The 20,536-nt window shown below is 51.2% G+C and overlaps 1 protein-coding gene across 3 annotated transcripts; it reads right to left on the minus strand.

The window, feature by feature from the left end:
- Positions 1–1,539: 1,539 nt before the first annotated feature.
- On the minus strand, positions 1,540–16,014 carry SASH3 (SAM and SH3 domain containing 3). Of its 3 annotated transcripts, XM_040999413.1 has the most exons (9): positions 15,789–16,014; positions 8,258–8,353; positions 7,712–7,858; positions 5,964–6,105; positions 4,242–4,390; positions 3,881–4,090; positions 3,586–3,736; positions 3,148–3,150; positions 1,540–3,089 (listed from the first exon to the last, which is right to left on the minus strand). In XM_040999413.1, exons 1-9 carry the CDS (start codon positions 15,843–15,845, stop codon positions 2,899–2,901), a joined length of 1,146 nt encoding a protein of 381 aa, XP_040855347.1. In that variant the 5' UTR covers positions 15,846–16,014; the 3' UTR covers positions 1,540–2,898. The 3 variants fall into 3 exon arrangements, with proteins under 3 accessions (XP_040855347.1, XP_040855346.1, XP_040855344.1); XM_040999412.1 differs by lacking the exon at positions 3,148–3,150 and having other exon boundaries at positions 7,736–7,858; XM_040999410.1 differs by lacking the exon at positions 3,148–3,150 and having other exon boundaries at positions 15,789–16,013.
- Positions 16,015–20,536: the final 4,522 nt, after the last annotated feature.

The raw sequence follows: 20,536 nt of genomic DNA on the forward strand, positions 1-20,536 counted from the left end.
TGTGTCCTAGGTGCTTCATTCCCATCCAGCTCCCTGCTGTGGCCTGGGAAAGCAATAGAGGATGGACCAAGACCTTGGGCCTCTGAACCTGTGTGGGAAACCTGGAAGAAGTTTCTGGTTTCTGACTTTGATCAGTTCACTCTGGCCATTGCGGCCATTTGGGGAATGAAGCATTGAATGGAAGATCTTTGTCTTTCCCTTCCAACAAAAACAATAAATAGATCTTTAAAAAAAAAAAAAAGATCTATTTGTTTGAGAATCAGAGTGACAGAGGTGAGACACAGAGATAACTTCCACCTACTGGTTCATTCCTCAAATACTTGCAACAGTCATGGCTGGTCCAGCCCCAGCCACTGTGGCCATTTGGGGAATAAGCCAGTGGATAGGTGATTTCTTTCTCTTTGTGTGTCTCTCCTCTGTCAGTCTACCTTCAAATAAGTAAATAAATAAAAACTCTTTTAAATTTTTGAAAATTAAATAATAAAGGAATCAGGAACATTTCCTTTTTATCATTAAATATTTTTCTACAATACCCTGTTTAATGGCTGAATAGTGTTGTAGGAGTTTAATATATCTAACTGATGCTCCAGCTATGTTCTTTCCAACTTTGTACTCTTTAAGACAGTGCTGTTCTGCATATCTTGGTCTGTGTACCTTGATGTTCATGCATGGCTCTTTCTATAGATCCAGTCACAGAACAGGAGTGGCTGGGTTAGAGGTCAGATTGTTTTCTGCAGCACTCAGGGCCTTTGAAAGGCTGTTGCAAGATGCCTTTTGAGAAGCATCACAGTGAGGGATGAAGAACCTCGGCTCGCAAGTCGGCAGACTCTTTGCTTTGGAACTTCCTACTAAAAATCTTCATCCTTTCCAAGTCTTAGTCTTCTCCTCTGTAAACTGGGATGATGTTGATGATGATGTTTTCAGGGGGACACTGTGGGGATTATATGAGATGATGTATGTAAAATGCTTGCTCAGTACCTATTTAGTAAGATGGCAGCAAGGGGCAAGCACTGTGGTGCAGTACATTTGCCTGAGTCACCTGCATCCCATATCATGGTGCCTAGTTCGTGTCCCTGTGACTTCACTTCTGATCCAGCTTCTTGCTAATACATCCTGAGGAGGTAGCAGATGATGACTCAAGTTCTTGCACTCCACTATCCACATAGGAGACTCAGAAGGAGTTCCACACTCCTGGCTTTGGTTTGGCCCTGTCCCAGTTATTGTGGGCTTTTGGTGAGTGAATCAGTGGATTGAAGAGCTCCATCTGTCTGTCTCAGGCCCCAGGGAGGCAAGCAGCCATGGGTGCTTGAGTCCTTTTCTGAAGACGGCTGGTTGGTGGGAGCCAATTAGGGCTTCAGAAGAAGTTTCAGGTCAGTGGAGTCGAGGGGCATCTCCAGGGAAGGGCAAGATGAAAGGGCACTCTTTCAGGAAAGGACAACACGGGCACATTTTATTGAGGCCAACTTTGAGGAAGAGTGTCACCACTGCCACCGTGCACCCCATCCTAATGTCCATAAGGAAAATCATTGGAGCCAATAATTCAGTTCTACTAAAGTTTATTGCTACCAACTCCATCACCTTCTTACCCCCTCCCCCTCCTATTTACACACAACTCCCTTTGCCAAAGCTAGCTTTTACCCAAATTCTGGTAATAGGTAAGAAGTGTGTCCACTTAGCAGGCAGTCCTAGATGTAGTGGGCACTGTTTATCTCAGGATAGTCGGGCACCAGGACAAGGCAACTTATGACTCAGGGCACAGACTTGGTACTGGGGTAAAGGAAACCTCCCACTGACAGATACCCTCTTTCCCTGACTCAAGGTGCTCCAAAAGCTTTAGCAAAGCCAAGTTGGGGATAGTGGACTCTACGGTGTCAAGATGACTGCTTTCTTTGCTGCTGAGGAGCCTTGCAAGTGGCCAAGTTTAGGTCTGGATCTGCATCTGACTTCTGAGTGATGATTCTGGCCTTGGGTGCCTGATCAGACCTTCTGCCTTCAGCCTTACAGGAAGTCCTCTTGAGTGGCCCCAAAAATGGAAGGGGAGGAAACATGTTGTGCGAGGTAAGAGCATTATTTGAAGCTGCGGAAGTTGCAGCTGGGCTACAGTGAGATGAAATGAAGTTAAGAGATGAAACGGACGAAGAGGAGGGGCTGCTTCATTTGGAAGTCTGAGACCCGCTCCAGTGCCCTTAAGAAGCTGCACTGATGTTCCAGGTCACAAGTAAGAGCAGGATGGACATTTAATGTCAGGGTGTCAGGGCTGGCAAGGCCCTCGGTGACTGTCCATTGTAACCCCCAACCAACCCTAAGTTACAGGAGGTGAGGCTGTGGTGCAAGGCTCACAACAATGTAGTAGCCAAACCAGTAAGAAAATTAAGGAAGAAAAAGGCAGAAATGGCACCTATGTCATTCTTTGAGCTTTCTTTAGGGATATCAGGATTTGCCCATGATCATGATCTTGGTGGGTCCTTTTAAATGGGCAGCTTTCCTAAGGTTTCCTGACTGCTTTGACCCCTGCTTAGGAGTGTACCACAGGGAGAGAGGGGTGGGGAAGTGAGGAGGATTTGGGAGCCCTGGTGCTGGGAGATAGGGGCGGGTTTCCTCAGTGCCCTGCTTAGAGGGACCTTGATCCTGGAAAGGCACTGCTGGGAAAGGGCTGTGCTGTCAGTCGCTGCTGCAGAGAGGAGTTTGGGCGGATCGGATGTTCTCTTGGGTGGCCCCTTGGCCACTCCAGCCAAGCTTTGTAGGGGTCCACTGGGCTACAAGCCTAAGCACTCCTGGGGGAGAAAGCGCTAGTCCTGACATCAGTCCTCTGGGGACCCTGGGAGCCACCGCGGAGGCCGGGTCCACAGCCCACAGTCTTTGTAGCTCAGCCCAGCCTCAGCTTGTGTCACTACCACCTCAAGGTGCCCCGGCCAGGGAGAGGCCATGCAGCTGTTCCTCTGTGCCTGCCAGGTCCACCTCATCGCGTCCGCTCTCTGAACCCTCAAAGCAGCCTGAGTCACGTGGAATGTCCACCTTGGGTTCCGACACTGTGTGCGCCACTAGTTCCTGGCTGCTCTCGACGCCCTCCTCCGCCTCCTCGCTGCCAGCTGCCGGGGGTGGGAGAAGGGGATAGGATATGGGGAGGTGGCTTGGTCCTTGGGGGACCCGCTGCCATCTCTGCCTCCTCTTCTCACCACTTACAGCTTAGAAGCCAAGGTTGGGGGGTTGGGGGAGAAGCAGGGTGGGTGGGGAAAGGAAATCATATCCAGGCCAGCTGTGCCTCACAGAAAAGAATGAGCTGGGGATTAGGCCGGAGCCTGGCCTTCTCCATCTCTCTTCTGATCCAAAACAGAGTTGGGCCTCATCATGTGTAACAAACCCTTTACCCTGACCGACTGAAGATTTCCCCCTCTGCCTGAGGCTCCTAGTGCAGTCTAGAATGTGTTTTTTCCTGCAGAGCACCCCCCCGCCACCCCGAGGCTGAGTGTGGTTGGAGAGGGGAAGGAAGGCAGAGAGGGGTGGGGGCAGGGCCAGGGGGAGCCTCCCTCCCCTGGAATGCCAGCGGGCACCCAGCCAGCACCCTGCTCTCCAAAAGCCACTCACTGTCATAGTCCAGCAGCAGCTCGGCGGCCGTGAGCAGCTTGGCTCTGTGCTGTGGGTCTGTGATGTTGAGTTCGTTCAGGTGTGTTTCCCGTAACTCTTTGAAGTCCTCCAGCGTCTGGTAGCCATTGAGCAGCAGGGTGGATGTGTGCTCCTGTGGGCAGAGGCAGGGCCCTGGCACCACTGCCGCCTAGCTGCCCCTGCCTAGACCCGAGCCCCTCACCACTGTCATCCCCTGGTCCCTGGGTCTCTCCAGCTGGTGCCCCTACTTAACACTAGTGCAGATATAGGCTCTCACCTCCAGGCCGATGCGCTCCAGCAGCTCATGCAGAGTCTTGGGCTTGGGCCTCTTGCCCTTGCTCTGTCGGCGGCTCGGACGGGCAGGTCCCACTGCCTCCTCAGGCAGCACATCCACATAGATGAACTTGAATGTGCCCTGCTTGCCATTGAGCAGGCCCAGCCATGTGCCCACGGGCGGCTTTTCGATTATCTGGATCACATCTCCTTTCTGTGGGCCAAGAGGAGAGGACAGCAGGGGAGAGAAGAGGAGCGACCCTCACCCCTGCTGCCTCCTGCCCCAACACAGTCCTAATCCTTACGCAGTCCAAGCCTCCTGCACAGCCACAGCCCTTTAAAGACTCCAGAGTGGCTGGTCTTACCTGAAGTTTCAGCGAATCGTGGTCATAGGGGCTGGGAGTGAAGTCGGTGTGGACTCTTGCCCGGCCACAGAAGGGCCCTGCATACGGGAGGGCAGGTGCTTCCTCCCCGAAGCTGCCAGAACCTGGGCCAGGGCTACAGAGCTCGCTGCCTACAGGAAAAGATATGAAATCCACCTTTGTCCCAGGACGATGAGGACTTGGAGCAGGGGGTTACTAGTAACCCCGGGGGTACCCACTGGGGAAGAAAACTGGACTCTGACAAGCATTACACTGTAGAAGACTTTCTTACCCATCCCTGGGAGGCTCAGGAAAGGAATTGTTAATGGGAGAAATATGGGACTACCGCCATGGCAGTGTAAGTTAAACCTGTTCCTGCAGTGTTGGCATCCCATATAGGCACCAGTTCAGACCTGGCAGCTCCACTTTCCATCCAGCTTCCTGCTTATGGCCTGAGAAAGCAGTGGCGGATGGCCCAAGGCCTTGGGCACCTACACCCACATGGAAGACCTGCAAGAAGTTCCTGGCTCCTGGCTTCATAGGGGCTCAGCTCTGGCTATTGCAGCCATTTGGGGAGTGAAGCTGCAGATGAAGGATCTCTGTTTCTCTGTCTCTCCTTCTCTTGCTGTAACTCTGCTCATGATCAAAGAATGGGCCGATTGGAAGGGCTTCTGGAGCCTCAGTGGCCAACAGCCCAATGAACAAATGAGCTGTTCTTCGAGTGACTTTGTACTTGGCAACACCAGATCCACTGAACTCCAGGTCTCCCAACCCACCCTTCAGGGCTCTGTCCACCTGGGAGAGGGGGGTGGGTACAGAGAACTGAATGTGGAGCCAAAGAAGGAGTGAGAAAATCGGAAGGGGTGCAAGGCGCAAGAAAGGCAATGTCTCTTCAGGGCTGCGGCCCAGACGCTGAAGCCCTTCCCCCAGGCAGTGAACCTCTCACGCAGTCCCACATCTTTAAAACGGATGCCGAGGTCCCAGTGCAGTAGCCTAATGGCTAAAGTCCTTGCCTTGCACATGCCGGGATCCTATATGGGTGCTGGTTCTAATCCCGGCAGCCCTGCCTGTGGCCTGGGAAAGCAGCTGAGAATGGTCTAAACCCTTGGGACCCTGCACCCACGTGGGAGACCCAGAGAAGAACCTGGGCTCCTGGTTTTGGATTGATGCAGCTCCGGCCACTGCAGCCTCTTGGGGAGTGAATCACTGGACAGAAGGTCTTCCTCTCTGTCTTTCCTGCTATCTGCATATCTGTCTTTTCAATAAAAAAAAAAATCATTAAAAAAAGGGATGCCAAGTGAGGCTTGAGTCTAGAAAGTCAAGGGTGAGACCTCAAGAGGCTGATTCCTCACAGCTGAAGACCTTATCCCCACCTGCCCTGCTTTCCACCCCACGGAGCGTAACCTCTAGCCCTCCTGGGAAAGGTAGGACGGGAGGGTCCAAGAACAGCAATGTGGCGCCAAACTATGGAAATTCCTCCAGGCCAGATCTTTGAATACAAGATGTGGTTACTTTGGGCAAATTGTTTCATCTCCGAGGCTCTGTTTTCACATTAATAAAATGTGAATATTCAGTAGCAGCCCCAGAGGCTGTGGTGAAGGGGACCAGAAAAGTTCCCAGCTGGCCAACAGTAAGTATTCAGCATCCTATGCTCCCTTCCCAGCAGCCCAGTGTGCACAGCTTAACACACTCCTGTCCTCCAGATTTGGCACCTCCCCTACTCACTTGTTGATGTCTGCCGGCTGAGTGTCGGAAGTTCACGCTCCTCCTGCTCAGAAAAGGTCAGCGCCATCTTGTCAGGGCCGGGGCTGTCCAGGCTGCAGTCTGGAGATGTCGGGGAGGCTGAGCCTTCTTCCAAAGTGTCTGCCTGCACAGACAGGGGAGGCCGGAAGTCCTGAGCAGCCTTGTTGGGTGTGCCTGAGACAGGTCCTAGTACAGAGGACCTGGGATTGGCCTTGCCCAGGAGCTGGTCCCTGACAACTATAGTGTCTAGTACTCTCAGAGGCCTCGATCCCTCAGTACCAAATGGGGCTTGAGCTGGAGCCAAGAGAATGTGCCTCGCCAACTTCCAGTGCTGACAGACACCCAGCAAAGGCCATGTTGGCACAGCTTGGACTAAGGTCATCGCTAGGGCATAGCCAAGCCCACAATGACCTCCTCTGGGGGGTGAGGGTATAAGGACACTGCTTTTGCTTAGGTTCTTTTGTGTAGGGCCTGCCTGCATCTTCATCAGATCCTCACAGTGACACTTGAAGATAAGCACAGAATCCAGCACCAAGTTGGCCTGTGTTCCGCTGTGCTAACTGTTCCACAGCTGACTCTCGGAGGCTAAGAGCCTTGATGCTTTGCTCATGTCCATTTTGCAGGTGCTCCCTACTTTGGCTGATGCCAAGCCACCAACGTGGTGTTCCTGGGAGGGATAGCCAAGCTCCTTTTCACCACACAGATACAATAGATATATATATATAACCTCCACCGCATGGATAAAGGGTAAAGGGGGCATGCAAGAGTTGGGAAGTAATATCTTTTGAGAACTTGGTTTTAGTAGAACTTATTGAAATGTATATAATCTAATTTATAATATTGGTTCTACATAATAGCTGGCTCACAAAGCTCAGGACAGTTGGATCCACTGCTGACTCCTGTCACACACTGTCTCGGTGCCTCTTGCTAAGAGATGCAGGTGCACCAGCCCCACAGTGCGCTGTAACTTACCTGGATGTGTCTCCCCACAGCTTTCTGTGTTATCTACATCTGTGAACTAAAGCCAGCCTTCTTCATTCCCCCTACAGATGGTCCCCAGCTTACTATGGTTCAAATAACAATTTTTTTCCCCCAACTTGACGATGCTGCCAAAGCCATATGCACTCAGTAGAAACTGTATTTGGAATTTTATATCTGGCTCTTTTCCCACGCTAGTGTTCTGTATAATAATCCTCTCCTGTGATGCTCGGCAGTGGTCGGCTCTGAGACAGATCATGACCATGATCATGACCAGCAACTGCAGTGACTTTGTGGGGCCCTGTGCTGCTTAGCTAGATTGTCCCCTAGGATAAGCACCTTTAGTGAATTTTCCCTTGTGATGGGTGATGGGTTTATGTGGTGGTGGGAGGGGAAGGGCAGGGGTGAGGAGCACCTATATTTTTCTCCACATCCTCTTTGAATTGGGCCTTGTTCCCCTTTAGCGGTCTCACCTCCCTTGCAGAGCCCCTCCCTTCAGGTACCTCTGCAAAAATTGCTTCTGTTGCCTAGATGGCATCCCTTAAGCCCAAGCCCCCTTCCCATTGGGCTCTCTGTCTCCCCACCCCACCCCCGGCTGTGGCTGCTTGCACTACCCATAGCTGAGAGGGCGCTCCTCTCACACATGACACTCCCTGTGTGTCAAAGGAGGGCCCTTGGGCCCTGTCTGAGCCACAGTCCTGGCCCCTGCCCCAGCCCCCAGGCCCCACCCCTTTCCTTCTGCTAAGCTTTACCATTTCCTCCGACAGGGCCTTTACCATCATCTTGCCCATTTTTCTGTTCATGGTGCGGGAAATCACTGCCCTCCACTTCTTCCCCAGCTTTTTGCCACTCTTCCCGGCATCCTCTGCAGTGGGAACAGCTGAGTCATCTTCTGGGATCTGTGATGATAAAAGAGGAGGTTCAGGGACCCTGGTGACCCCACCTGGGCCCAGAACTTGGAGCCCAGAAGGCCTGGGTCACAGCAGAGGTTGGAAGTAGTAGGATTGAGAAACCCCATCCATTCCTCCCCTTCTTGTCTCAATCTTGTCTGCATCCCTATTCATTGGGGATGAATTTTCTTTTTAAACTTGTCATTGGAAAGAATGCAGGGAAGTGTTCGATGCTGAAAACTTGGGTGGGTGAGAGACATGGGCCTTCTGTGTTTCAGGGGACTTTGCCTCAATCATACTTAGATGTCCTCTTCTCTCCGCGTCCCACCTCCCCTTCACAACCCCCTCTCGCTCTGGGCCTGCCTCCAGATCAGACCTCCCCACCCCCCAGGAAACAATGAAACTCACATTATCATCCAGATTAAATTCCTTCTCGCTCACCACGGGGGAGCTAGGTTTGGATTTGGCAAAATCTTTGAAGCTGCTGGAGCGCTGAAGGGAGAGCTGGAAGAAGCAGAGGTATTACAGTCAGTGGCGCTAAAAATGTCTGCCTGAGACTGACCCCACATGCCCCCATCCCTTTGCATGGGGAGGGGAGCATGTGCGTGTGCACGCATTCAGACACACATACACCACACCACACACGTGTGCACCAGGGATGAACAGATTCTGTATGTGTCCTGAGGACCCAGGGCAATTGAAGGCAACTGTCAATAGGTCCTTGAAGCTATCTGGCTTCAACCTGTGCTTCACCCTGACCTTGGACCAAGCTCCTCTCCTGGGGCATCAGGCAGGGGGTAGTCCTTACACTAAGCCCAAATTTCCACTAGTTCCTGAAGTTTGCTTCCCAGAATCCTCGACGGAAAGACCAAGTGAACAAGAGGAAACACGAATCTACCACTAGAGACATCCTTCCACACATGTAAAAATAAATCTACAGTCTTGTGGACAGTAGCTATGCCCCACACCCCGTGGCTCCGGCCTCATTGCCCTGGTTCTGCTCTGCACGTGCTCTCTGATAGCAGTGCTAGTGGCACACACGTTGGAACCTCCCGTTTGAAGAACTGTGTCCCAGCAAGAATGAGACATTCTGCTAGAAACCAGCAAGTCCTGGCAGTATACTTCGCTGAATACCACCACAGAGGGTCATTCACAGAAGGCACCCACAGACTTGGGACACAAACCATTAAGCCTAATTTGGTTAAAGATTCCATTTTCTCATTTTCATCTCAGCTTTTCACTATAGCCACTAACGTAACCTTAGCCACCCATGTGTTTGAACTTCTAGGCATTACCTGTTTGTTTTTTTAATAAGGAATAAAGATTATGTATCTTCCTAAATTTACCTTATTTTGTTTGAAAGGTAGAATTGAGTTAGAGAAAGAAGGAGAGACAGAGAAAGATCCTCCATCCACTGGTTTACTCGAGAAATGGCCACAACATCTGCAGCTGAACTGATCCAAAGCCAGTAGCCTGGAGCTTCTTCCAGGTCTCCCACATGGGTGTAGGGTCCCAGGGCTTTGGGCCATCCTTGACTGCTTTCCCAGGTCACAAGCAGGGAGCTGGATGGGAAGTAGAGCAACCAGGACACAAACTGGTACCCATATGGGATGCCAGCTCCATGACCTACCACACCATGGCATCAGCCACTAAATACTATATTCTTAGCTAAGATAAATAACTGGCTTTAGAAACATAATAAACTATGATGAAAAGATATAAAATATACTGCAAACTTTTCTCAATATTTTGTGCATTGCATATTGGTGGTGGTAAGGAGGAGTTCAAAATTATGTGATGTGATTGTATTCTCTTACGCCTTATGATACAATCATTTTTCCCATGACAATACAATGAATCAGTAGTTTAGTATTTGTGACGATGAGACCATTTTCAGGAACTAGGCTTTTGTAATGGTATATGCATGCATAACTGAGCAAAGCAGGTAAGAGAGGCAGAGCCCCACAGACTGTATCAAACTGAACAGTCAAGACCAGAAGATATACACAGGAACCAAGGTTCACAGATGGCCAGACAGATAGAGGGGGATAGACTGCAGACACCCAAGATAAGGGCTTCAGGAACCCGAGCCCCAAGCCCACACAAAGCTAAAGGTTTCACATCCTCTTTCCTACTAAAAGGGGTGTGTGTGTCCAAAGACAACCCCCGCAACACCTTCCCCTCCTACACATTCACAGTTGGCTTCTGATCTCCAGGTCAGTGGTCACACATAGCTAGAGGTCCACCAGAAACCAACCAGGCCACTAGCGGTATGGTTAAGAAAGATGCTATCATCACGGCCTCTTGAGTGGAGCTGCCTGCAGCCTGCATCCAATAGCCTCTTCCGTGCCACATTGGGGGATTGGGAAAGGGGAACATGGGTGACTGTGTGACCCTGGGATGGCCACTGTGGTTCCCATGAGTCTGATTCTTCCATCCTCCCCTCTTGCTGTTCCTCCCTTCTCTCTTTCTTCTCTTGCATTTATTTCCTCCTCTTGTATAGTAGGATGCAGCTGCTTGGATACTTCCTCCTCTTATTGCAATGGAAAAGAGGGAACAGAGAGAGAGAGGGTGGGCACCAGACTGGCCTGAGCCCAAGGAGGGCAGGCCGAGCTGCTATTTATAGCCCCACAGAGTCTATTGTGACCTTCCCTTGGCCAATCCTCAGCCTCACCCGTGGACTAGGAGGCTGAGAGCTGCGCCTGAAGCCCTAGGGACTGGGGGGGCTGGAAAATGAGCAAGAGAGCTGGCGTGGGGCCGAAAGTTGGCTTTGTTGGGGAAGAGTCTAAGCTGACCACCCGGCAGGCCTGTAATCACACCTCTTTCCCAAGGCCCCTTCCTGTCATTAATCAGCAGTCTAGAAGCTGGGAAGAGGGGCCTTAGGCTTCCAGGCTCTCTCTCTTAAAGATTTATTTATTTTTATTGGAGAGGAGGCAGATTTACAGAGAGAAAGAGAGACTTTCTCCATCTGCTGATTCACTCCCAAGTGGCCGCAATGGCTGGAGCTGAGCTGGTCTGAAGCCAGTAGTTTCTTCTGGGTCTCCCACCTGGATGCAAGGTGCCAAGATTTTGGGCTGTCCTCTACTGCTTTCCCAGGTCACAAGCAGACAGCTGGATGGGAAATGGAGCCTCTGAGACACGAACTGGTGCCAATTATGGGATGCCTGAACTTGCAAGGCGAGGATTTTCCAGTAGAACCATCATGCTGGCCCTGGTTTCCAGGCTCTTGTGTGAGGGTTCTCTGTCCCAGCTTTAGCCCAAAGCAGGAGGAACCAATTGATTAGGGGTATGCAGGTGATGTTGGAACTTGGGCTCAGCCAGCTGACTCTGGGTCCAGGGAGATGGAAAGGACTAGCTGACTAAGTTCCTTGCCTTGGCCGACCTCGGGAGCAGCCCCAGCTCTCTTGGCTGTTTTTTGGTGACTTTGGAGTTACCTCTATCCAGAGATGAGTTGAAATCCCTGAACCCATGTAGGTTTCCTGCCTGGCTTCTCTTTGGGGCAGGGATTGCTGGGAGTCATGTGTCCAGTGAAGTTGTACCATACACAATTGGCCCTCCTTTCATGTCTAAGGGCAGGACATGGACCTCCGGGAAAGAACTAATTTCTGGCATCAGACATTGCCAGGTTCAACTCTGGGATGTGCAACCACTAAGTAAGTTAAGGTGACTTAATCTCTCTGAACCTCAGCTTGATGTCACATGGCATGTTTTCATAGTTCTCCTCTGCCACTGACCGCCATGTTAGGCTGGAGAAGTTCCTGAACTTCTCTAGGGCTTCTGCCTGTTCCCCAGGGAAATGAAGACACTAACTCCTGCTTCACTGGATTGTTGTGAGGATGAAATGGGTGAACACATGTTCAGTTCGTATATATGAACTTGATGCAATAATCCCACACTGTATGCCAATTTGCATGGAACTTCGCCTATGACCCATCTCCAGACTCCTCCCCCAGGGCACTTCCCCAACAGGGAGGATTCCACTCTTCCCTCTGTTAACAGTGGTTCCTCCCATCCCTCAAATTCCAATTTGAGTGGAAACAACCCAAATGCCTATCAGTTGTGGAATGGCTAACTGAATTGTTGTAGTCATGCAAGAGAACAGTACCACTCTCCCCAACACCATGAACATCAGTGTAATATCCACACTGTAACAAAATGGGCCAGCACCAAACAGCATCTACAGTATGGTTCCACTTATATCAAGTTTAAATACCAGCAAAACTCAGCTAAGGTACTGGAATCTAGATGGTAGGACCCCTTGAGGAAAGGAAGGTGTCATGTAGTGACTGACAGAACCATGATGGAAGCTTCTAGATATGCTGTGCTTCTTGAGGTGGGTACTGCCTCTGTGGAAATGCTCATTGCATGAACACCCTTTGAGTGGTGCACTTAGAATCCATGTGTTTTTCTGTATGGATGTTACACTTCAATATGTAGGTTTTCCGACTCCAGTTTTAAGAGCTGCATACCAGCTGACATCTTCCCGTTTGCTCTCCAGTGCCCTCGTCAGCATCCTTCCTCCTCCCTGCTTCCTAGGAAACCTTGACTTTCTTCATGTGTCCCTCAAATGCCCTGTAGGTTCCTTCAGTGGACCTGTTACACACGGAGCACCCTCTGAGCTCCAGACCCCAGCCTCCACATGCCTATGTGTGTGTGTGAGTCCAGCAAAAGGGGCTTCAACACTTCTCCCTGGGCTGACACTGTGCCTAGCCCTCTGAGTGCCCCAGCTTACTCAGCTTCAGCAGAGCTCCTGTGTCATATGTGTGACTGCAGAAGCCATGCATGTTGCAGGCCTCGTGCCACACAGATAGCTCACACAGCTGAAGATCGAAGTGTGATAGACTACTGGTGCAGTGTGAACAGAGCTACCAGGGGAGTAGGTGGCAACAGGGAGGAGAAAGAGCTCAGCAGAGCTTCCTGGAGGAGGCACATTTAAGCTGGGCCAAGTGGAGAAGCCGGGCTGTCTAGATGGAGCTGGAAATAAATGAGTAAGGTGATGGCATGATGGGTGTGCCAGTGGCTATGATGGAAGGTGGAGCAGGAAGGTGTGTGGAAGCCCTTGCCGGCCAGACTCATGGAGTTATCTTGTGTGCTATGAACACCTGTGGGTTGAGTATCCTTTATCTGAAATGCTTGGCACCAGAAGTGCTTCAGATTCTGGATTTTTGAAATTTTGGAATACCTCCATATACATGGTGAGGTAGCTTGCGGCTGGGACTCTAAATACTCACTTGTGTTTCATACACACCTCGTTCACATGGCTGGAAGGTAATGTTACTCAGTATTTGTGCACCTGTGTTTTCACTGCAACCCATCTTAAGGGGTCAGGTGTAAAATTTTCCTTTGCAGCATCATGTCAGCACTCAGAAAATCTTGTATTTGTATTTGGGAGTATTTCCAATCTTGGGGGCTGTGAGATTGGGGTGCTCTAACTGAGAACACAAATTGCATGCTGGAGCTAGGAGTGTGCTGTGGAAAGGGAGCCACATGGGGCATAGTGTTCCAGCATCCCAGGATACAGGGGAGAAAGAAAACCACTTGATGGTTCATTTTCCAAATACCCACAACAAAATTCCATTCCCTCTAAAGGTAGTTCTATGGAGGGTAGAAGGGAAGGAAGAGGAGGGATGGGACCATCTTTAGAGGAGACAAGTGCAGGACAAGTCTGTGTTCCACTTCCTGTCCCCAGCATTGGCCTTTGAGTGCCATCAGGTTAAAGGAACAAGAACTTGAAAGAGGTGAAGGTCCCCAAAGGGAGGCTAAGGGCTATGCCCCCAGACCTCCCCAATGCTGCATGCTGCACACCCTGTCCCCACCATCCTGCTTCCTCCTGGCTATGACAGCTGGAAGGCTGCACATGTCTGGGTCTGCCCCATGGAGCTCGCCGACTGATGTGTTGACTCTCTCATGCCTGTGGACTTTTCTAACTCTGTTGAGATTCAGTAGTGGCTGAGAGCATGGAGTCTTGAGACAAATCATTTTGGATGCGATCCCTCCCCCCTCCTCCCCCGCCCAGCCCTGCTGTACAGCTCACCAGCTGTGTGACCTTTGGCAAGTCATCTTACCTCTCTGAGTGTCCCATGTAAAAGAGCAAACACGTCAGTATCTGCTCTTCCCTTCTAAGGTTGCAGGGAGGACTCAAGTGGTGTGAGAGATTGAGAGTGAGCCACATGCTGGGTACCACATGAGCCGTCACTAGGCGGTGGCTGTCAGCGCTAGTGAGTCTCTGCTTCAGGGCTGGGACCATGGCCCATCTTTCCCACTGTGTTCCTCAGCCTGGATCATACCTTACAACACTCCCACCCTCGCGGGCACATGCCGTCCCCACCTTCTTAGCCTTGTTTTCAAGCACAAGGACACTGAGGCCCAAAGGAAGTCAAGAAGCTCTTCAAGGTCCTACACATAAAATATACTAGCATGCAAACATGCTTTCTGGGCCCCTGTCTGGCATACTCTCTAGGTGGCAGGCCTGGGAGGAGAGAGAGCCAGGGGCAGGAGCCAGGGCTCTCCCCAGACTTTGTGCCCTCCCTTCCTCTAAAGGATGTGAGCCTCGGCGGGCCACTCAGGGCCTAGTTTCTTCCAGGAGACAGCCAGGACAAGTCCCAGAGGTCTGGATGAATGAGGCTTGAAAAATAGCAGAGCTATGACTTCTCCGTTCTGTTGGCTCCTCTGTCTAAGATGGCCCAGGGACCCCGGGGTGACATGTTGGCTCTTTCTCAGACTGTCTTGTAGCTCAACTCCCCTGTGGTTTGGGGCCTAGCAGTGTCAACGACAAAGCAGCCTCTGCTTTCCACCCCAAAGCAGCCCGAGAGCAAGGGGGAAGTGGCTTTGGGGAGCAGTAGCCAATGGCAGGCCTTTGAGCTGAGCGCCCCTGTGTTAGGCGGGGGCGGGGGGATGAGGGGAGTGACAAAGCCCCATGGGAAGATTCATGAATCCCCCACCTTCCCCTGCCCATCACGACTGCAACCTCAGAAAAGCGGCTGGGGGTGGGGAGTACAGAGAATACAGCCGGAAGTGGCAGCCACCCCAGGACCTGAGAGATGGGGCAGGATGCACACCCCAGCGCTCTGAGGCTGTTTCTCAGCTGTCTCAGCCTCTGCCTGGCAACTGCTCCCCTGAAAAGGGGGCTGCCCTGCAGGGCACCTATGGGAAAGCTAGCAGGGTACTTTGGGCAGCTTGCAGGCCCCGGAAGTTGGAAACTTGACCCAGGAATCTAGGATGGCCTTAGGATCTTGTGCATGTGCAGGATGTATTTGCCATACCACTTGGGAGAACCCTGCTATCGAATCAGTCTGCCCTTTGGCCTGGAAACTACCAAGCCAGCCAGAGAAACCCTGACTTGGTGGAGCCTTGAAGGAATCTTCCGGTCAGCCTCTGACCCCAGGAGGACAAATAGTTCAGCCACCTGCAACAGCTGCTTCTCCTCTTTTGGCCTTCAAATCCACACTCTATCCCCTTCCCCCTCACCTCCCGCCCGAGCGCTGGCTGAGCTTTTCCTACTCAGCCCTTGCTCTCCCTACCTGCCGCATTCCACCACACGCTCTGGAGGGCCCTTGCCCTGTGCGTGGAAATCATCACAGGCTCCCAGCTCCTATGGACCTGGGGAGCTGTGGCAAAGCTGAGGCAGTGGGAGGAGAGCCTGGGAGTATCCAGCATGGCTCCAGGTAGAGCAGCCCTTCAGGTAAGATGGCTTCCTGGAGGCCCTTCCTGACTTAAGCAATGGTTGGATCGGTGTAGGGCCAAGAGTGCTAAGCAGAGTCTTAGGAGTCAGCCAGAGCATCGCAGGTCTGCAATTCTCGCTTTCTAGCCTACACTTCTGGCCCTGATATTAGGTCTCGATCCCCTCACAGCCAGGTTCAGTGGTAGAATCTTGGAGGGGAAGGGTTGAGAGAGCAGAGGAAGAGAAGGAAGAAAACAAGTTTTCAAAGATGCTCCCCACCTTTTTCTTCTGGGTGGGCTCCTTCTCGCCGGCGTTGGAGGGCTTGCGACGCAACATGATCCTCCCCACTGGTGAGACTTGGTCCCTGCTCTCCTACGGGTCGAGACTCAGAGGTCTCAGGCTCAGCCTCGCCAGCACGGTCTGAGGGGCACGGCATGGACCGAGCCACCGTGACTGCTGCAGTGGCAGCTAGGGGTGCCGGGCAATGGACACCTGCTGGCTGCGGCGGCAGCAGCATATAAGAAGCCCTACCACGTGACCTGCTCTTACAGCAATCGCAGCCCCTGCCGGCCCCTTGGAAGGAAGGAAGTCCCAGCTTCAGTCTCCAGAGATTCTGAAGCAGCCGGCTCTTGGGTTGAACAACCAGAGACAAGTCCCGGCCCTTGTTATCTCATGTCAGTCACCATCAGTCCTTTAAACTCTACTCCCTAGAGGTGGGCCAATCCATTTGACATTATAAGGCCTACTCAAGCCTTCTATCTCACTCACCAGAAGCCACAAGTTGGGCCATTTCTATGCCTGCTGGTTTAATGCCCCTGGTCAAGTTGTATCTCCAAGGTCATCACTGCCATCACTACCACAGCCATTACCCCTATGACTATTGTCACTGCTGCCAATACTCCTTGTAGCCATCGGCACACATATGGCCATGATGCCTAGAGACACTATTTCTGCAGCCATTGCACCTCCAGCCGGCATCCGTGCAACCATCCCTGTTGTCACCAGTACCAGAGCAGCCATCTATGTAGTGGAACGCCCTCAATCATCTGCTTCTACGAGTCTCAGCACCACCATCACTGTCAGTCGCTTGACTTCCTGGCCCTACAGATGCTGTTACCATATACAACCACCCGCGGATGATCTCACCCTTACAGTCACTCTGAAAGCCATCATGTTCAGTGTTCACCCTGCAAGGGACATGCATGCTTCTATCAACACATATACACCTGTTATCACTAGAAGGACCATTCCTACCTTCAGCACTCCTCAGCCACCATCACTGCTGAAAATCATTTACAGACGGTTCCACACCACCAGCACATGCTCTGTTCAACAAACCTTTATTGAATGCCTGCTTGCATGGTTTTTTTTTTTTTTTTTGTGGATTCTCTGGAACACATAGCTTAATAGCTTGAAGGATATATTCTTATTGCAAAAGCAATTGATCTACTTAAAAAGTAATTATTTATTTGAAAGGCAGAGACATGATGAGAGCCTGAGAGATGGAGGCAGAGAGAGAAGAGAGAGAGAGAAAGCTCCCACCTGCTGGTTCATTCCCCATATACACAACAGACATGGCTGGGTTGGGGCCAGAGCTAAGAGCAAAGAACTCAATCAAGGTCTGTCACTTGGGTGGCAGGAACCCAATCACTTGAACATCATCCTTTCCTATCAGGTCTGCATTAATAGGAAGCTAGAGTTGGCGGTCAGTGCCAGCCACCAAACTAGGCACTGCAACATGGGAGGGAGGCATCTTAACTGCTGGGCTAGACAGCTGCTTCTCAATGTTTTTTTTTTTTTTCTTCACATGCAATTCAGCAAAAACAGATAAACATTCTCTGTAATTGTCTTCCACACTTCTGAGTGGATATCCTTTTCTGTCGTCAGCATTCCTCTACCTTGCTGTCTACAAAGATACTTTTCTTTTTACAAAAATTATACTGCACAGAAACCCAATCATTGATTGTGGGAATGGAGAGGGTGGGGGAGGATGACATCACAGAGGACACAAGGACACGCCTGTGGCTGAAGGACATGTCTATGATCCTGATAGTGGTAGGAATTTCACAGCTATACATACATGCTTCTGTCTACATGTATCAAGTTGCACACTTTAAAATATGCAGCTTGCTGGGACTGGTGTCATGGTGGAGTAGTTTAAGACTCCACCTGTGCAGGTGGTATTCCTGTATGGTTGCTGGTTCAAGTCCTGTTTGCTCCATTTCCTATCCAATTCCCAGATAATGGCAGCAGAAGAGAAAAAGCAGCAGAAGATGGCCTAAGTCTTTGGACCCATGCACCCCGTGTAGGAAACCCAGATGAAACTCTGTGTTTGGATCAACTTAGCTCCGGCCACTGCAGCCATTTGGGGAATGAATCAGCAGATGGGATATTCCTTGCTCTGTCTCTCCTTCTCCCTTTTGTAAATATGTCTTTCTATGCAACTGTTAATGGTTGATCATACCTCAACAAAGCTGCCTTTAAATAGAAAGAAAGTCACACTTCACAAATGGTAATATTTTTACACATGGAATACAATATCATTTTCTCATGCTATGAAATATTCTTCAACCTTGTGATTCAAAATGGCTGTTGCTCAGCCCTCTGTGAAATAACCAAGTGCATACTGATAAACGTTTGTTGACTTCTTTTATTGACAAATTGATCAATGCTCACTGAGCTTTCTTAAGGTAAACATATCCACATTAAAAAAAATAAAACTTAGTTTATTTGTTTGAAAGGCACAGTTACAGAGAAAGGGAGAAAGGGAGTGCTCTTCCTTCTACTGGTTCACTCCCCAAATGGCCACAATGGCTGCAGTTGGGCTGCTCTGAAATCAGAAGTTAGGAGCTTCATCCAGCTCTCCCATGTGGGTGCAAGGATCCAAGCACTTAGACCATCTTGTGCTGTTTTCACATGTGCATTACCAGGGAACTGGATCAAAAGCTACAGCAACTGGAATTCAAATGGGTGCCCATATAAGATGCTAGCACTGCAGGCAGCAACTTTAAAAGCTAAACTACAGCACTGGCCCCTTTTATAGCCACAGTTTTCCCTTTAGGGTAAGTGTATAGAAGAGAAATTGCTGGGGTCAATTTCCTTAAAAATATAAAAAAAAAAAAAAGAAAAGAAAAAAGAAAAATTAGTCAAGGGCTTGGCATGGTGGCAGAGCATGCTAATCCTCCATCTATGGAGCCCGTATCTCATATGGATGTCAGTTTGTGTCCTAGCTGCTCCATTTCTGATCCAACTTTCAGTTTGTGGTCTAGTCCAGAAGAAGCTCCTGGATCCTGGCTTCTCATTGGCTCAGCTCTGGCCATTGTTGTAATTTGGGGAGTGAAGCATCCATCAGTCGGTAGATCTCTCTCTCATCTCTCTGTCTTTCCTTCTCTGTGTAAGTCTGCCTTTCAAATAAACTAAGTAAATCTTAAACACACACACACAGAGTCAAAGAAGACTTCCTTCAAATGGAGATCACACCAGCTCACGTTGCTGCACGGATGTTCACTTCCCAGGGGCTGCTTCCCAAGACGCGCCTTGCTAGTGGTTTCATGAGCTGACTGCAGGGCATAGGCGCCATCTTTGATTCCTAACCTCCTGGTACATCATAACCAAGTCTGAAGATGCATCTTTGAAAGGTGTCGCGTCTGCAGCACTTAAGAAATCCTGGGCTGGCCCGACGCAAGATGTCCTCTGACTTCCTGCCCCACGCCCTGGCACCATGCGTCCAAGCGAACGCAACAAGGTACTTCTCCCTCTAAGCTGAAACCACGCTTCCTTTGCCTGCAATCTACTGAGCCTGCCGGCCCGACTCCAGAGGGAAACTCTGTATGCCTCAGATCGCCTTCCCCCTGGCCAGTGCTTTCCTGCCTGAAGGTTGTCGCAGGCAGCCCCGTGCCGCGAGGGAGCCTGATAAACAGCTAAGGCTCCGTGGCGCTGTGTGCAACGACCCCAGCAGGTGCGCCCCGGGGATTCTTGGCGCCTTGGGGCTTGGACGCTGGGGGTGGGGGTGGGGGGCTCGCAATACCTCCTAGACCTGCGCAGCCGCGACTTATCTGCGCCAATCCCCCCACCCCCCAGGTCGGCGCGCAGGATGTGCCCGCTTCCTGTTTGCTCAGCCCTGGCAACGAGAGGAGCTCACACACTAACCGCAGAGCCTTCAAAGGCCGCCAACAAACCAGGCCCTCGGTGGGCCAGGGAGGACTAGGACAGGCAGCAGGGTGGGTGGGGGTGGGGCAGGGAGGGCACCTGAGAAAGAAGTGCTGCATAGTGCTTCTCACCGCCCCCCCCCCCCCCCCCCCCGGCGTCCCTCCGACACACACACCACCCCAGGATACTGCCAGCCAGGTTTTTCAGCTCCAGCCAGCTCCTGTCTCCTCTGATCAACAACCCGCGTTTTGGCGTCCCAGGTTCTCAGGTGGGCTGGGCTTGCTGTCTTCCAGGAGGTTGTCTCTCCCAGATTCTTCTGGCTAGATTCCTAGCAGATCAAGCTCCAGTGGGCGGATGTGCCCCACGCACTGATTTAGCAGACTTCCGGCATCATTTGTATTTTATAAGTTCCACTCCAGGTATACAGACCCCCCCACCCCCCAAAGCTAAAGAAGTGATCCAGGCCACTAGTTCGGTGAACAAGGCCACTCTAAAGTTGATAATGGACTGGCAAGCAGGATCTAGGAGCTTGCTGTGATTCTGATTCTAAGTGGGACTGGCAAGATTGCATTGGCGCAGCACCTAAAGAATATATGTACTTCGGGCCCGGCGCGGTGGCGCAAGAGGTTAAAGGTCCTCGCCTTGCACGCCCGGGATCCCATATGGGCGCCGGTTCTAATCCCGGCAGCCCCGCTTCCCTTCCAGCTCCCTGCCTGTGGCCTGGGAAAGCAGTCGAGGACGGCCCAAAGCTTTGGGACCCTGCACCCGCGTGGGAGACCCGGAAGAGGCTCCTGGCTTCGGATCGGCGTAGTATCGACCGTTGCGCTCACTTGGGGAGTGAATCATCGGACAGAAGATCTTCCTCTCTGTCTCTCCTC

The sequence above is a fragment of the Ochotona curzoniae genome, unplaced genomic scaffold, assembly GCF_017591425.1.
Source record: "Ochotona curzoniae isolate NIBS_2020 unplaced genomic scaffold, NIBS_Ocur_1.0 scaffold_1852, whole genome shotgun sequence".
In the NCBI taxonomy this organism is placed as follows: Eukaryota; Metazoa; Chordata; class Mammalia; order Lagomorpha; family Ochotonidae; genus Ochotona; species Ochotona curzoniae.

Coding starts and splice junctions, on each gene's coding strand:
- SASH3 (XM_040999413.1), bottom strand. CDS start 15,845: ATGTTGCGTCGCAAGCCCTCCAACGCCGGCGAGAAGGAGCCCACCCAG. Junction 8,354..15,788: donor AGCCCACCCAGAAGAAAAAG/GTGGGGAGCATC, acceptor TGCTTCTTCCAG/CTCTCCCTTCAGCGCTCCAG. Junction 4,391..5,963: donor CAGCCGGCAGACATCAACAA/GTGAGTAGGGGA, acceptor CTTTTCCTGTAG/GCAGCGAGCTCTGTAGCCCT.